General features: G+C 40.0%; 2 protein-coding genes and 1 long non-coding RNA gene across 4 annotated transcripts; 2 read left to right on the top strand and 1 right to left on the bottom strand.

The window, feature by feature from the left end:
• Positions 1–569: 569 nt before the first annotated feature.
• Positions 570–4012, bottom strand: LOC144061458 (uncharacterized). Its single transcript, XM_077581960.1, has 5 exons — positions 3751–4012; positions 2487–2592; positions 2133–2239; positions 1045–1217; positions 570–977 (listed from the first exon to the last, which is right to left on the bottom strand). The coding sequence occupies exons 1-5, from the start codon at positions 3905–3907 to the stop codon at positions 699–701; spliced, it is 822 nt and encodes a 273-aa protein (XP_077438086.1). The 5' UTR covers positions 3908–4012; the 3' UTR covers positions 570–698.
• Positions 2624–12261, top strand: bin2a (bridging integrator 2a). The gene is made up of 13 exons (XM_077581947.1): positions 2624–2802; positions 4783–4878; positions 4952–5032; positions 5143–5197; positions 5276–5370; positions 6719–6814; positions 8474–8581; positions 8668–8753; positions 8823–8898; positions 8977–9059; positions 9594–10158; positions 11383–11442; positions 11529–12261. Exons 2-12 carry the CDS (start codon positions 4795–4797, stop codon positions 11416–11418), a joined length of 1365 nt encoding a protein of 454 aa, XP_077438073.1. The 5' UTR covers positions 2624–2802; positions 4783–4794; the 3' UTR covers positions 11419–11442; positions 11529–12261.
• A 481-nt stretch (positions 12262–12742) lies between these two features.
• Positions 12743–17968, top strand: LOC144061467 (uncharacterized). Of its 2 annotated transcripts, none has more exons than XR_013296189.1 (4): positions 12743–13094; positions 15295–15342; positions 17325–17378; positions 17462–17968. It is a non-coding gene; the product is annotated as an uncharacterized LOC144061467 (long non-coding RNA). The 2 variants fall into 2 exon arrangements; XR_013296185.1 differs by having other exon boundaries at positions 12764–13094; positions 17459–17968.
• The last annotated feature ends 402 nt before the right edge of the window (positions 17969–18370 follow it).

Consider the following 18370-nt stretch of genomic DNA (forward strand, 5'->3'; position numbering starts at 1 on the left):
TAGACTTGCTGTAATAATAAATCAAAACGTGATTACGTCCATAACGGCACAACATCAGTTATGGCTCTTAATGTGCAAGTGGTCTTCATGTCACAGCTGGTTTGTGAATCTTCCTTTGATCATTTCTTTACACGGCTTTTCAACTCAACTGTAACTGAGAAGTTGAAGAGTGCATTTTATTATTGAAGGTTATACATGACAGTAACTTTAGTTACTCAAGTTGGATGTTTTATACTTAGACCTATGCTGTAGATGTTTGTTGTGTAATCTTTCGCTTAGTTAAAATATACTATTTAAAAAAAAAAAAACGCAAGCTTCTCGTGTGTGTGTGTGTGTGTGTGTGTGTGTGTGTGTGTGTGTGTGTGTGTGTGTGTGTGTGTGTGTGTGTGTGTGCACAGATTAATCAACTCTATAAAGCACTTTAAAAAAAAAAAAAGAAAAGAAAAAAAAGCTATAACTACATACAAAGTGTTGTGTGTAAAGTACAAATCAGACATATAAAAAAAAAACACTAAAACCATGCTGAGTTGAAAGCTAAAGAATAAAAGTTTTAAAGAAGCAGACTAACATTTCCACTGGCAAATAATGGCATTTATTCACATAAAAAAAATAATAATAATTCTAACAAAGACTACTGCATAAAGGATGTGATTTACCAAATTAGTTTGCAAGGAAATGTATTATCATCCAGGGAACCGTCAAAACTTTGGCCATGGCCAGAGTAGAGGAGTGTCCTTGAGGTAGTTCTGGAAGCTTGGGTCCGACCCCCACTTCTTCAACGCCTGCTTCTCCAGGATGGGAATGCCGCTGATGTGGCGCAGCAGGAACCAGACAAACAGCGGCGACGCCGCGCTCAGGTACTGAGGCCCTTTCATCACCGACGAGGCCGAGAGCCACAGACCCGACCACTGCAGTATCTCGCCAAAATAATTGGGGTGTCTGCTGTAAGCCCACAGCCCGCTCTGGATGAACTTACCCTGGCGGTAGGGAACGCTTCATGTCAGTCAACACACACTTGCAGTTTTGACGCCTGCGTGTACTCACGACGTTATCTGGGTCGCCTTTGAACATCCATTTCTGCTGGTCGGCGATGGCCTCGGCGGCAAATCCGAAGCCCCACAGGGTCCAGCCGATGTAGTCTCGCGCTCCCAGAGGAACGTTGCGCTTTTCGCTGTTGAGCATGAGGGTGGGCAGCAGAGTCACAAACACCCACACGGCTAGTAGAAAAAGAAAAAAAAAAGAAAGTGATCAATTTTGTTCTATTTTATAGTTGCCGTTTTCACACCATAGGTTTGAGGCACTTATTGTGTTCTATGTAATAAATTATGACCTATTTGGTTATTGTTTTAAGTCTTAAGCAACATACAAAGTGGAAACTTAAGCACTTGGAATTGTACGACCTTAGTGGCGACCTTCCCCTGAACTCCGGTTCTAGGGTGAACGTGCGATTTGACCACAGCTTAGAACCAGTGCGGCAATCCCTGCGTGTTTTACATGATAACCCTTGAGCGTAATGAACCCACAATGCATTGTGCACCAGCTAGCTGGCAGCCTTCATGTCAACACAGTTTAACTCATTTGCTCCCAAAGACGTATTAATACGCTCTATTTTAAATGTCCCAGAGACTTATTTGTTTTTATGCGAGAGCATACAGAGGGGGTTTGATGCAGCCACTCAACTGCAAAGAACAATTGAAGAAATGGTAGTTATTACACAAACGGCCAGCAGGTGGCAGCAGAGTATAGGAAATGAACCAGGACCATGTTGAATTTTTTTTTTTACTCCGAATTCTAAATAGATTTGTGAATAATAATGAAACATAGCATAGCATATTCTAAGGCTAATTGCTGCAAAACGGAAACAGATAGAAGTATATATTTTTTCCCTGATGAAAGAAGAGACTTTAATCTTTCTTTTGGTAGGTTTCATGTTTTTATAGCAATAAAAGACAATATTCTGTGAGCCTTGCAAAATCAGTCCAAATCTAGTAAAACAGCTGAGAGTGAAGGGGGTTGCTTCAGTGAAAATGGCTGGAAGTGAATGAGTTAACATGTTCTAAATGAGTAGGCATATCATTTTTGAGGTGATATTTGTAAAAACCAATAGAGACCACCCAAGCTGCGTTAAGTACCTTGAATAGTCCAGTACACGAAGAAAGTCCCCGGGCTCCCTCGGACATTGTTAAACCTTCGATCCTGGCCGTCCTTCAAGATCCGCATGAAGAGGAATGTACCCAGCCTGCAGGCAAGTGTCATTAACCAGACATTATTCATTAACCCGACTTTAGAGTTTCTCCATTGACCTCAGCGGCAAAGCTGAAATTTCATTCTCCTTGCTTTGGGAGTAATAGTGAGGCGTTTGTCATTAAAACCACCAATCTGCCCCCCCCCCCCCCCCTTAGAGGAACAAAATGGATGATTGTTGCATCATCACATCCTCTTCATGTTATGGACCACATGTGAAATACTGACCCATGACAACATACCTGAGCCCCCACGCCGTCACCAGCCCAGTCTGAACATTCTGACGAAGGTGGGCAGCCCCTCCCCACAGACGGCTCAGGTGGGCGAGCAGTATAAATGTGCCAGATCCTGAAAAAAAAGCAAGACGGAGAAACACGCATTGGCTGGATCACTGCCGAGGTAAGGCGTGCGTTCATCAATCTTTTACCCAGGAAACGGCAGGTAATTGATTCCAAGGTTCAAGGGTGGCACCGCCCAGAAGCACAGCGGACAGACGACAAGGGACGGGAACGGGTGACACCGAAGTGTCAAGGTGAAATCGGACGGCCACGTTGAAAGGTAAGACAGTGATTGACTCGAAACAATGGGATGTTATTAACAACATTGAAGAAAATGTATTGCTCAAAAATAGTCTCTGAAAACGTATTTACATCATATATGTAAACAGTAACTACACAAGCGTACTCTATATGTTCAAAGTACCTTTCAGGTATAGTACAATTAAATATCTGTATTGCACAAAATTTCACTTATTTTTCTTTTTAGGAAACTTAAACTCCCTCAATATGCTTGGTGTGTTGTCACAACCCAAAAACATTTCTGGCATACAAATGTTTTCTAATATAAAAGCTCAACCTGAGTTGCAGTTTATGGTGGCGACGTATCCCGCATTTGTGCGCAAGTCGGAACGTGTCGTCGTCTGCCTCGAACCTACACTGCGCAGCACAGTAGTCAAATCTAAATCAAACACATTATTTATTTGTATGAAATATTTTTCGCTCCAGTGAAAAACCGTAAGTGCATTGCTGTCTTCAATCAAAGTAGTTCATTACGTGTCGTTCGTAAACTCGATCCATCGTAAAACGAGGACACCCTGTCATTTTTTGTCGATTCACCAGGTGAGAAGTTGTTTGTTTGCTAATACAATTATTTAAAAGGGGAAAAAAGGACACATGAATATGTTTTCAATTTTCTACAATTTGCACACCCCCAATATTAGTCTCTTATTATTTTATTGACATTGTTTATTTTATGATTGGACTGACATGTTGGTGCTTCCAATCTTTTTTTATCTCATCAATGCAAACCATTGAGCAGATTGTTGCACAACAGCTTTTGTAATGCGATTGACACGATGACCCCATTTGCAATGTTACGGAATTCAAAAACAAATTAAGCGACATCATATCAAAAGAGCATTTTAATGAATGAACCAAATCCATCTAAAAGCACGTCAGTTTATATTACAAGTTTGCGAGGGGACAGTTCGTTAGTGTTTTTCTTTACCTGCCAAGTCGTAGAACTTTTCGGTTTTGAGCGCTGCCGCCAGTGCCCAGCCTGCCCACTGGATGCCGAGGTCTGTGACGGCACATTTGGCCACCGTGCTCCCCATGATAAAGTCACTCAGGTCGGCTAGCAGCTGCGGAGCTGGAGACTTTGTCATGGGGCCACTCCTCTTCCGAAGTTAGCCGGGAGGGGGGTTAAAAAACATAAATTTACCGGTCATAGTTCAGAAGCGCCATGTTGTTGGAGGAGGAGCGTGGTTTGGCGCAAGGAGATGTGGGTAATGTAGTCATTCGAACATCGCGTTCAATTGGCCATCACTTAGGAGAATTTATTTGATTAAAAATTTAAAACAAAACAAAACAAAGTTTCTTTGCATAAAAAGGATATCATTCTCTTCCTCTATATGGGATTTCAAACCGTACTTTTTACTGGTCCTTCACCTGGGACCCATTTGGCCTCCACAGTATGTTTGATTTATTTATTATTGTTTTAATGTGCAAGCCTGTGACTAAATGAACCTGCATTATTTCTAGTACCTTTAAAAACACATATTTTGAGTCATACTACTCTAGGGATGGCAAACCTAAATGATGCAGGGGCCCCCAATTTTTCCATCAATGCTACGGAGGCCAGTGAACATGGCCAGGCGATCTTTGGGGGACAGTCAGGGTACACCCTTGACTGGTCGCAGGGCACATATATAGATCGACAACCATTCACACACAAACCTGTGGACAATTGACAATCTTTCAGTTAAATTAACATGCATGTTTTTGGAATGTGGGGGGGAAGTCAGGCCACCTGGTTAAACCATGCACGGGTGGGGATGTTCCCATGTAGATTTGGACCTGGATTTCCTCACTGAGGCACACTGTTAACCACCAACCCACAGTACAGACATACATTTCTGACCTTCACAAATTCGATTCAAATGCCAGGCATACACCACCAAATAAAAAGTGTTACCGTTTCCTACTCGGTCTCCCGCAACAAAAGAAAAAGAAATGACTATTCTAATGATATCATACTCAGACAAGATTGACAATGGCGGATCGCACAAGTCCTAAAGGCGGCAGTGGAGACTTTGCCAAAAAAGTCCAAAGACGGCTGAGCAGAGGCAAAGAAAAGGTACACATCTTCAAGGAGACATCAACTATCGCCAGTCGTTTTATTGATATTTTACTGTTTTGCTTGTGTGTAGGTATTGCAGAAGCTTGGGAAATCAGAGGAGACCAGGGATGATCAATTTGAACACTATGTCCTACAGTTCTGTGACCAGCAGGTAATAAAAGTATATATAAATAGTCATTCGGTGAATTGATGGATTTTTTTGGGGGTGGATAAAAAACAAATGAGGGAAAACACAGTACTTGACATTTTTTTTGTTTGCAGACCGATGGCAACAGAATATACAAAGACCTGAGGAACTACATAGAAGCAGTCCGAGGTGACTTCCTTTGTGTCTTCTCTGTATGCTAGATTGTGTATGTCTTTTGCCCCGCATGACCACTTCTGCTCCCTCCAGACATGCGAGAAGCCTCAAGACGTCTTTCGCAGTCCTTGTTCGATGTTTACGAAAGCGATTGGGTGGGACAAGAAGACATTGGAGCCATAGTGGAGGTCATGCCTGACACTAGCCTTGCTCATACTCAAACTGTTAGCGTTAGCATGTATTAATTAGGATCATACTGAAGTTAGGCTTGGAGTCACACAACTATACCATAACATAACATAGGCATATGATGATGAAATCTTACCTTTGACACAATCGCGATGTAATTTCTTATGAAGTATGAGTTATTTCGGTGGCTATTTTTCTTACCCGGAAACCCCGCCTCTCCACCTGCCGCGCCCCTCTCATGACGTCGTCAGAGCCGACTGCTTCACGCAACGCCCACAAAATATACAGAGAAGTTTTAAGCCGATTTTTAACTCATTCACTGCCATTGACGGCTATAGGCGTCAAAAATTCATTTCAACAATTTCTATTAGTTTCACTTTTTTTTCCCACTTTTGTTAACAAGAGTATAAAAACCTATAATTTTTTTTATTGTACATTTAGAACTCATATTACATTTGTGATTAATCGTGAGTTAACTATTGAAGTCATGCAATTAATTACAATTAAAAAATTTAATCGCCTGACGCAATTTAAAAAAGAAAAGAAAAGATTATTAAAAATTAGGGGCAGCAGGCGATTACAATTTGTAATTGTAAATATTGGCATGACTTCACTAGTTAACTCACGATTAATAACACATTTTATATCTGTTCAAAATGTACAAAAACAAATTCTAGGCTTTCATACTCGTTAACAAAAATGGGGGGAAAAATGTTAAACTAATCGAAATAGATAAAATTTATTTTTGCTGTCAAGGGCAGTGAATGAGTTAAGAGCCAATTGTCATTCCATTGCGCTTTGGCATTGCAAATCTGAAGAATAATTGATTGCTTTGAATTCGTTTGGACAGAATGTTTATTGATAAAGGCTAATTTTGTCATTATCCCGTGGAGGGAGGTCTCAGAGAAAGTGGGCGTGCGTTTAGTCTGCACAGGCGGTGCGGGGTTGGGGTCATTGCGCACGCAATGACGTCAAAAAGTTCCAACAGCTCGTTTTCTCAGGTTGGGAGGGGCTGGTGCTTGGAGAGCAGAATGATCTAAAATTTCTCATAGAGGGGCGAATGGAGGAAAACACCACTTTGGTGAGGAATTAGCATTTTAACATGGCTAAAAGCTCCAAAAAGTTGATTTCTTATGTTGCAGTCCCTTTAATATTCCATCTCGTGGGCCAAACAATGTGAGCCCATTCCATCATGCGGTTAGCCTAATGTTCTGGTGCGCTGACATTACTCAATACATCACGAGGAGGACTGTTATTTATATAATAAATACATTTCACATTCCTATTCTACTTCACTTGAGTTTTACTTCCAATATATGATTTTATATGATCATATACTTCTTTAAGGGTGAGGATCTTCTCTGGAATGACCATGAGGTGAAGCTGTTGGATCAAGCCGTCCGGACCATGGAGTCCTATGTGGGTCAGTTCCCAGATATCAGAGTAGGTTAACTCAACGCAAACGACACTACACAACAACTGCACAAAATAATAATTTAGCCTTTAAAAAGATGTTAACTCAGTTTTCTAGACAGGAAGAGAAGATCGGGGCTAGTTGTATCACTTTTATACTTTTATATATTTCCTGGAATCAATGCATCATATATAAATAAAATATATACCAGATGATAGACCAAAGTTTTAGGTATATTTTTTGTATTCATTTCATTTTCATACCTTATGTCAGTGCAGTGTTGTTACAAGCCTTCAAATAGAGGGAGTGAACATGTGACATGTTGCCCCAATGGGTAAGTTGTCACACTATATGGGGTAAGATGTCACACTGGATTTTGCAACTAATAAGACAAGGATAAAATTATCCTTGTTCTCCTGTTTTTTGTTGTTGTTTTTTACACCCAGAGAAATTGTTTATCATTGATCTTGAAAATTTACCATAGTCATTGAGCAAACGTTAACATAAACTATTATGAAATAGATTATAAAGTTCTTAGAAACTGCTTGTATGTAGGTCATAGCTCTCAGTCACAAATGCCCGTTTTGCTTCCCTTAAACTTGAAATTTGAGATTAAATTGAATTTAGAAAAAAATAAAGCATTTCGGTTAATGGGTGGATGGTTCATCATGAAACTTACACCAGTCCTGACATGTGGGCATACTGTCGTTCCAACAACAACTGGAAAATCCATTTTTAAACAATGAAACAAAACCTGGCAAACTAATTACCTCACTCTTCAGACTCATCATCTGGAAAACAATTCTGGCACACAAAAACAGAGTTGCCAGAGGTGCATTTTTCATTGGCCCATTTTTTGCATATGTGACAACAAACCCCAGAATGACTGAGACAAGTTTCCCCAAACTACCATGTTGGCTAATACTTACTCTAGTTTAAAGTTAGCTTAAAACAGAGCAGTGACTGAGGCATGACAAGATGCCTAAATCTCTCCTCTATTGAGTCCACATGATTTGCTGCTAGAATTTGTCTATGTATGACGCATGTTTCAAAATGTATGAAGTTGAAAATTTTGACTTTGGGTTGTGCAAAACAGATAACTGTCACACATCTTGGCTCACAATGTGCTATTCTCTTCTCAGACAGCACACAACCTCTGACCATTTATATGAAGAAAACTAGTATTCCACTTTTCCGTTGCTCCCTCTGGTGGACAAGAAAATTGCAATGTGACAACTTACCCGTGAGACAACTAACCCCGGTCTCCCCTAATCATTTAAGTTGTAGCCGTACACTGACCGCCACAAGATTATTTTGTAGACAAATAAAAATGTTCATGTATTACTACATTTCAATTGTAACATTACTGCTTTATTCTTATAATTTTCTTAATATTCCAACTTAAATACCATTCACATAACGTTACAACTTTACTCGTGCATAATGCTAATCTTATTGCCGTAATATTCCTGTAACTAAGTATTTTTTCTTGCATTAATTGCACTGTTAAATCATTATCTTTTTGACATTATCAGTTAATTTTGTATCTTTTTTATATTATTATATTAGTATGCCGCGATCCTTGTGAGGAATAAGTGGTTCTGAAATTTGGATGGGTGGATATAGTATGATTTTTGAAGGCTTCATGAAGTGGCTAACGAGTGGATATTTTACATGTGACTTTTTAGGAGAAAGTGGCCAAGAGGGGGCGCAAACTGGTGGACTACGACTCGTCCCGTCACCACCTGGAGGCCCTGCAGATAGCCAAGAAGCGAGACGACATCAAGATCAACAAGGTTCTCATATATACTCAATATTTAGTGTAATTTAACGCACACAAAAAAAAGAATCTGAAAAAGTAAGAACATTTTCTCACTTGCAGGCTGAGGAAGAGATGAACGGCGCTAAACAAGTCTATGAAGGAATCAATAATGAGCTGAAAGAGGAGCTCCCTGTGCTACATGAAAGGTCTATTTTTTTTTTTTTAATAAATGTATTTTTATCGTCATCCTTCTTAATTACCTTTTTGTATCTCAGCCGGGTCGGATGCTACGTGACGGTCTTCTCCGCGATATCAAGTTTACGAGACATCTTCTATAAGGAAATGAGAACGGTCTGCTGTTATTAGCATTGACAAAATGACAACAATAAAGAAAATGTTTCTTTTCAAACCAAACATCCTCTCTTGTAGCTCAACATGGATTTGTACAACGTGGTGAAGGAACTGCAGGCCCAGCATCCGGACAAAGTCTTTGCTGTCAAAGGAGTGCAAAGGTTAGCGCTTTTGACATATTTGTTTAATATCACACATCAGATGAATACAATAAATAGCTTTAATTGGAAAATTTGAGGACCCAAAGACTTTGTGGGAAGTTCACATTCACACTGGCATACATGCCGCTTGCATGGAAGCCAGAATTAAATCACTGCTCTGTATTATATGCAAAATGGACTGCGTTGTCCTGAAGGCTGAGTTAGCTATATTTTCACTAGGGATGGGCGATACCAGGTTCACAATGGTGGCCGATAAAAGTATATCGGTGGCCTTCTTACTAGAAATGAAAAAATAGAAGAAAAGAAAATTGCCATCAATTTCATGTTTTTTTTTTTAAAGGAAAAAATGCTGTTTTGGTTTTATAGGTGTCATATTTTTGGGGGGAAGTTTTACATATAAAAAGTACTTCTGGTGTCAGTACGTGTATTGATATCGATGAATACCCAAGTTGAGTACTCATACTGGTATCGCTCTGGGAAAAAAAAGTGGTCTCAAACATCCCTAATTTAAATTCATCTTTTTCATCGTTTAAGGTATAGCTCCTTGAGGAGACGAACCCTGATGTCCCCCAAGGCTTGGAAGGCCAGTTTTTCCGAGTTCCACTGGAACTACAGTCCAAAAAGTGTGCAGAGGTTTAGTTTCAGGTCCTCGGACAAACCTCGCCACGGCACTCTGTCCAGAGAGAACAGCGCCGTCCCAGTCTCACCTCCGGAGGGCGCCACTGAGTCGAGGGGGTCGAACCGCATTGAGATGCAGGATCTTTGCCCGCAAGAGGATGCTTCGGATGCTGAAAGCAAGCCCGAGCCGGAAAAAGATGGCATCAATAGTGAGGATGATGAGAAGGAGGGCTTGAAGGGAGAAGAGTCTGAAGTGAAGAATCCCGCACAAGCAGAAGAGAAGCAAGAAGGCGCTCCACCGAGCGAGAGCAGCTGCGAGCTGAACAACTCGTACGACTCCGAGAGTTTGGAGCTGCAGCTGACTGCAGGAGAGAACGGGTCACTGCATGTCGACGACATAAGCGACAGCCACGACGCTCCCAAAGCCAATGGACTGGAGAACGGGGACGTCCCGGGGTTGAACTCTGAGGAGATGGACAAGGTTCGACTGTTGTTGTTGTCTGGGTCTATATCTCTAAAGGAGAAAAAAAAGTGGTCAAAATTGTCTTAAAGGTGGAAGTCAACCTTAACTCATTCACTGCCATTGACGGCTATAAACGTCAACATTTTATTTGAACTATTTTTATTAGTTTAACACTTTTTTCCTCTTTTGCTAACAAGAATATGAAAACTTAGAATTGTTTTATTGTACATTTAGAACAGATATATTTGTGATTAATCGCAAGTTAACTAGTGAAGTCATGTGATTAATTACGATTAAAAACTTTAATCGCCTGATGCCCCGAATTTTAAATATTTTTTCTTCTCTTTTTTTTTAAAATATAATTCATTCACTGTCATTGACGGCTATAAACATTTAAAAAATATATATATTTTAACTATTTTTCTTAGTTTAACATTTTTCCCACTTTTGTTAACAAGAGCATGAAAACCTAGATTTTTTTTATTGTACATTTAGAAAATATATGATATTTGTGATTAATCGCAAGTTAACTAGTGAAGTCATGTGATTAATTACGATTAAAAACTTTGATCGCCTGACGCCCTGAATTTTTAATACATTTTTTTCTCGCTTTTTTTATTTTTATTTATTCACTGCCATTGACGGCTATAAATGTCCAAAAAATATTTTAACTATTTTTATTAGTTTAACATTTTTTCCCACTTTTGTTAACAAGACTATGAAAAAAAATGTCATTGTACATTTAGAACAGATGTAAGATTTGTGATTAATTGTGAGTTAACTAGTAAAGTCATGCGATTAATTACAATTAAAATTTGTAATCGCCTCTTGCCCCTAATTTTTATAATATATATATTTTTTAATTTATTTATGGCAGTGAATGCGTTAAACATTTCTTGACAATAACATGTTTTACGTGACCTCACTAGTCTAAACATGACATTCTGATTAATATTACATTTGTGGAATATGAATTGTGAAGCAAAATCCAGCTGTTTTTATCCATCTCAGGGGGGCGGCCATTTTGCCACTTGCTGTCGACTGAAGATGACATCACAGTTACTCAGAGCTCAGGCAACGACCAATCACAACTCACCTTTTTTTCTGTAGCTGACTCGTGATTGGTTGTTACCTGAACCCTGAGCAACTGTGATGTCATTTTCAGTCAAATTTCAAATGACAAAATGGCCGCCTTCTACTTTATTTCCTCTCAGTAAACACTGCTGCTGTTTGTCCTTCCAGGTGGCTTCTGCAGACTCCAAGAACACAGAAGTCTAACAAGTCCAGTCTCCTGGCCTCAAGGTTTGTGCTCTTCACTGGAAACAGTCTTTTCCCCTTTTTGTGTCACTGCTTGACATTTCCTTCATGTCATGTGCCAATGTGAACAGCTGAGCGCCAAGCCAGCAGCTGCAGAGGGGGGAGGAACAAGTTGTCGAACCCGCTCCCACATTCTCAGCATCTTTTTTTAGTTTTGCCAGCTTTTGTAGACATACAGAATGGATACAAATGAATGATATGTAATATTTGATGATTACTTTGCTTGTTTTTCTCTCTTGAAAGTAGATGATAATCTGCAATTCCAAACAAGTAGTAAACTAATACTGTAAATAGCTAATTTATTACTCACTTGACTGTGAAATTCACATCTGCTCATCTTCCTTTAGGCTATGCATGGGATGGGCATAATAGTCATTGAATTGTCTCAACAACAAAAAAAAGAAGCATGTATTGAAGCGAAATGGAATGCCCTCAATCGAGTGGCACAGTGAGTGAGTAGTTTGTCTGCATCAGAGTTAAGAGGTCATGGGTTCAAGTTTCATCTCCGGGTTTTTCCCAGTTTGAAGTCATGATGTTCAGTTACATCACAAAAGACCTTTGATATGGCACACCTCTGGGCAACAATTGATTGATATATTAAAATCAAGAAAATAATATTAAATATGAAGAATTAGCTGTCAGTTATTTGTTATTGTTAATTTAGTAGAATGCCCGCCCAATATAAACAATTCATCATCTACTTTCTTTTTTAAATTTATGAAATAATTTATTTTGGCCATTAGCATTAGCCTGGTAGTTCAGTTTAATGATTGTGTTTCTGCCTTGATTAAAAGCTTATCCCGATGTGATGTGGTGCATTCTTTACTTTTTTTTTTTTTACTAAGTGCAATAAGATGGCTTGACTTGTATTTTTAAAATGACTGTCTTCTGCATATTTTATTGTAGTAGCTTTTTTAAAACTGTAATACTAGAATGGCTCAAATTATCAGAGAGACAAATTCATTGACTATTTCTAGCATAGTTGACCAAAAAAAGGTGATTATACAAGCGGTTCTCTGTTTACAATAGTGTGAATTTACACTATTTAAAAAAATAGTATTATAATATAAATGAGTATTTTAAGAATGTGTGGCCTAGAAGTTTTGTCTAAAAATATTTACTATATTTACTGTACTTGTAATGCGCCAATTAATGAAACGTCACGTCGCGTTCCGACTTACGTACGCCTACGCGCCATACAGAAAACACGGACTGTCGTCAATGGTCTGCTCCACATCGATCCTTGGGAGTGGTGATTATTTGGGAACACGATCTTTGTTCGTCGAAGGTGGGCGGGGTTGGCTCACAACCGTAAATAAACGGCTCCACATTTTTACTCGATAGCTGTGCTCTTCTACATCGACGATCTTTGGCCATAGGAAAGGGAGGGGCTGGCAACGCTCGTGCGCGCAGCGCTCATTGTGGAAGTCACGAGCGCTTTGAAAACGAGTTTGACAACGCAAAAATATTTTTAAGACGCCACTTAAGCGCAGTCGGCGCGACTCTTCTTGACGCTTGACGAGAATTCGTGTATTTTTAGCAGGAGCGAATGTCGCTTTTCTCCGCCGTAGAAGTTAACAAACTCCGGCAAACCGCTGACTAGCTTGCTTGTTGGTTGGTGACACGCACGCGCGCAGGTAAGATCGTCAGACTGGAGCTGCACTGGATGCGAAATATTGAAGCCATTTGTCTGAATTGGGTGCATTTAAAGTCACGTTTGTGTCTGTTTAGCAAATCATAAATGTATTCGAAGGTAATGGAAATCTCGTTGATTTACCATGAATTAAATAGCACAACGAAAGTCCGCCTAGGTTGGCGAATGGCGTCGCTGCAAATGGAAATTGTTGCGTTGTTGACGAATCCCTTGTGTAGTTTGCTACTGACTTTAGTTTTATGTGCACGTTCTGTTCGGGCTCGAATTAAGACCACTTCAACACGTAAGACCACGGTCAACAATTCCCAAATAAATATTTTCATAACCAGAACAAGAGTATAAGAACATAGGTAGACAATAATAAAACTTTAAAACGAGTCCCATTGCGTCTTCTAAACATGCAAGTATATATGCATGCTTTTGTCCGTGCAGCAACATGGGAACAAATATTGAAATGCGGTATGAACAAGAACATAGAGTATGAGCATTAACCCAGACACTTACTGCTAAACTCCTCCGTGAGTCATCACCTTATCGTGGTGGAGGGGTTTGCGTGTCCAAATGAGCCTGGGAGCCATGTTGTCTGGGGCTTCACGCCCCTGGTTCGGCCACCCATGGCAAACAGGTCCTAGGTGAGGGACCAGACAAAGCATGGCCCGGATACAAGCGGCCGAAATGAGTTTCCTCCGCAGGGTATCCGGGGTCTCTCTTAGAGATGGGGTGAGAAGCTCGGTCATCCGGGAGGGATTCAGTGTTGAGCTGCTACTCCTCCGCGTTGAGAGGAACCAGGTGAGGTGGCTCGGGCATCTGGTTCGGATGCCTCCCTGGAGAGGCGTTCCGGGCATGTCCCATTGGCGAGAGGCCCTGGGGTCGACCCAGGACATGCTGGAGAGACTATGTCTCTCGGCTGCCCTGGGAACGCCTTAGGATCCCTTCGGAGGAGCTGGTTGAAGTGGCTGGGGAGAGGTAACTTCCCTGCTAAAGCTGCTGCCCCCGCGACCCGACCCTGGATAAGCGGTAGATGATGGATGGATTGACTTACTGCTAAAGGTGCAATGATTCATCGACATTGAATCACAATACTGTAATTGTTTCGAAGTGGCTATTTTGCCGTGACCAACAACTCGCTACCTAGTGCTATTTTGCCGTGAATCGCGCAAGAACTCAAAAGTACTGTACAAAATCTGCTCCAGTCGAAATGGTCAAATTGGTCACCCCAAATGTGCGGGGTCATGAGTTCGAATCCAGTTCTACAAATGTAGTTTTAAAACAACAACAAAAGTACAATTTCTTGACGGCAGCCTCCATGCTCTGCACATAGCTTTTCCTTCGGTGGCAAAACAAAGTGAAAAGTTGGTGAAAAGACACTGCAGAAGGGGGTGAAGTGGAGCAGCGAGGCAGGAACCACGCCCTGTGCATGACTTGGGTCCGGCGATTGACCAATCAGAGCCGTTCATAAGTCTACATAATTAATTTGTCATTTTGAAAATTATGTATTGTTTTTTTTTAATAAAGGCATGGACATTAATTTTTTTTTTGTTTTATTCAATTTATTGGTTAATTCACAGTAAGCCAACTATTAAAATATTTGTTAGTTGCAGCCCTATTTGGTAATTGTTTATTTTTTCAAAAATATGGATTTTTATTTATTGGAATCAGAGCGTAGATTCCGAGGTTGGAAATATGTGTGAAGTGCAAATCATCTATTAGGAGTGTAACCCAAAAAATCGACATTGGAAAATTGGTTTTGATTCAAAAGATGTGCGTGAATCAAATTGTTCCACTTAAAAATAGAGTATATCACGATACATATTGAATCATCTTTTATGGGAGATGTATATCTTTACATTAGATATTGCTGGCATCGGGCCAAAACCTCGTAAATCACCATTTGGCAAATTTCATATTTTTTCCAAAATCCATACTTTTAGTCAGTCCACATGTCATTTTTTAATTTTACTCATTATTGACCAAACAATTGTAAGTGTTGAAAATGGCTTGCTCTCTTTGATTATAGAATGTTAACGGTTGAACAAATCTGACAATATTGTAGCGAACACTATTTGTGTTCGTGTCACGGCTCTGTGGTGTAGAAATGAGATGGCCGAATGAATGTCTGTCACAACCCTCAGGCGGCAGCCATGTTGTTTATTTAACGGGCAGTTTTTAATTTTCTCTTTCAGCTTTCAACATGGCGACGCTATCTCCTTACATCAATACAACGCTCAACGGTAAGACGGCTTTGGCACAGTTACAAACGCCGCCTCTTTGTTTTTTGTTTTTTTAAATAATGTTGGGTCACCTTATCGCTATCCAAGCTACATGATTGATGCTTCTCACCCTCTTACCCTTAACATGCTACTACGGTCTACATTCACCATGGCCTATATTAACTCATTCACTGCCATTGACGGCTATAGACGTCAACAATTCATTTGAACTATTTCTATTAGTTATAAATTTTTCCCACTTTTGTTAACAAAAGTATGAAAACCTAGATTTTTATTGTATTGGAACAGATAAAATTTGTGATTAATCGGGAGTTAACTAGTGAAATCATGCAATTAATTACGATTAAAAATTGCCTGACACCCAAAATTTTAACTCTTTGACTGCCAGACGTTTTCAGAAACGGGATGTCGCCAGTGCTAGCCAATTTAAGCATTTTGACTGATCTTTCAAGGTCCACAGAAAATGTTGTGTTTGGACTATGGAAACACACATACTACCAAATGAAAGATTGGACTCTCATCTTTCATCAGAAAAAAAAAGTTTGTTTCTACCTTATTCCGTTTTTCAGTAATCAACAATAGAAAATGGTAAGTTTCACCCAAATGCTCTGTTTTGAAACAAAAAACAGAGAAATCAAGCTTTTTGTGAAACAATATTATTTCATGCACTCTAGTGAATTTGAGACCTTTTTTTTTCGATGAATGATGCCACAAACACCTAAACGGTGCTTTACTTCTGTAAAACACTACCGCCAACAATGAAAAAGTGTTTTTTGATAGCAAAATACGTTTATTTATATTCAACAGTGTAACAATTTGACAAAACAATTTGGCAAACAATTTACAAATGTGTGCAACTGTGGTACTACTTACAATTATGTGGATGTTTCAAATACAGTTTTTCTTTTTGTAACACTCCCCTGCGTGCAAGTGGACGCAGCAGGATTTGCACAATAGATGAGTTTCACTGCGATTGCCCCTTTCGCGTGCAGACGCTACACTTTTTTGCCGGCCTTTTTTTCCGGGGAATAGCAAGTAGCAGACTGTACCCACTCCTCCGATGAATATGCATTGGACTCGGGGCACTCTTCGTCGTCCGATTGAATGTTCGCCTGAGCAGAAGTGCTCGGTTGTGCTCCGCGTTTTCCGGCGTTAGCATCGCGAGCCGGTGAGGCTTTATGACATGATCATAGCCGCGGCGTCAACGTTTCCAACTTCGGCGTCAACCTCGGAGTCACCATCATCATCATCAATGTGCTCTTTAGCATTGGTCGATGCTTTTCGTCTTTGAAAAAAATGCTCAAGCGTGAGCTGCTTGCAACCGGTCGCCATTATGGCTTCCTCAGCCATTGTCCCCTCAACACTCTAGCTCCGCCTCACGTCTTCTACTGACGCCTACCCAATCATGTCCAAAGAGAGTCATCGCTGCCATCTAGGGGCCAAAAATAGTCATTATACTAACTAGATCTGCCTGATACTTTCAGCACAGCTGGCCAAGGCTTTCCTCCACCCGTTTCCCAAAAAAAAACAGAAAAACTTGGTAAACGTCTTTTAACGTCTTTGGCGCTCCTCCGTAGGTTTTTACTAAATGTTATTTAATGTTTTTGGCAGTCAAAGAGTTAATCTTTTCTTTAAAAAAAAAAAAAGATTAATAACAAATTGGACAAAAATAATTATTTTATTTATTTAAAAAAAGAAAGAAAAGATTATTAAAAATTAGGGGTGTCAGGTGACTAACATTTTTAATCGTAATTAATTGCATGACTTCACTAGTTAACTCACGATTAATCACAAATTTTATATCTGTTCTAAATGCACACAAAAAAATCTAGGTTTTCATACTCTTGCTAACAAAAGTGGGAAAAAAAATGTTCAACTAATAGAAATAGTTCAAATGATTTTATGACATCTTTCGCCGTCAATGGCAGTGAATGAGTTAATTGTGTTTGAATGAAAGATGTCCTGGTCTGGTTTCATTGCAGTTTCAGTGGTGACATCTCCTGTCCCCGTAAAACCAGACACCACAGTTATTGCAGGTAAATATTTGCTCATTATTGTGATCTGATCTTAAACCCGCCCCCGCGTCTGAATCTCTCTTGTGCGCCCGCCCCGTCAGTAGTGTCGATGCTCATCGCGCTGACAGTGATCCTGCTGGGCGTCCTGATGTATCGCTACATGTGCCACAACAAGGGCGACTACAGGACCACAGGGGAGCTGGCCCCCGGCGAGGACCCTGACGAGGATCCCAATAACCAGGATGCCGGCGAAAAGAAGGAATATTTTATTTGAGAAACTGAACGCCTTTCAGAGGAAGGCGAAGGGGGGGGCTGCGCACCAGACGAATGCCTATCTGAAGGAAATGTGTGTGCGTGAAACCAAAGAAAATGATTTTGTGTGAGTTGTATTTTATGACGTGCGCATGAAACTGATGGAAAGATTTTAAAACATGATCTTTATTATGTAAGTGTCAAATTGTGTGCAACAATATTTATCAAATGAGCCTTTTTTTGTGAGGGGGGTGGGGGAGTATTTTTTTTTTTTAAGTTTTGTATGATCTCTGACATGCTTCATTTTGACCTCCATGTTTGACATAAACATGGAAGGCAATAAAAAGATGTTTTGGAAATGTATTCATTTTGTTGATAGAACAAGAAAACGTTTTTTTTTGTTTTTAGCAAAGAAGCTCCACTTGAAAGCAAACTTCTTTCATGCAGATCCCGTTTGGTATTGCACCATATATATATAGATTTAAAAAATAAATACAATATTTTTGTTATTTTCCCCTTTGTAGTGGAGCAATCGGGGAAAAAAAACCTGCAAGACCATGACCCCGGGTCATGGCGGGAAAACGGTTGGGGACCAATCGTGTACGGTAGTTGTGAATATTTCACACTTTGTCACCAACCCAAGGTGCAGTCTGCCTTTAGCCCAAAGTCAGCTGGGAAAGGCTCAAGAATAAATTGTAGAGTTGTGAAAATGTAAGCTTGAGAATAAAGTGGTCACATTCATTCACTTTGAAAAAAATGGA

The sequence above is a fragment of the Vanacampus margaritifer genome, chromosome 1 (assembly GCF_051991255.1).
Source record: "Vanacampus margaritifer isolate UIUO_Vmar chromosome 1, RoL_Vmar_1.0, whole genome shotgun sequence".
Classification (NCBI taxonomy): domain Eukaryota; kingdom Metazoa; phylum Chordata; class Actinopteri; order Syngnathiformes; family Syngnathidae; genus Vanacampus; species Vanacampus margaritifer.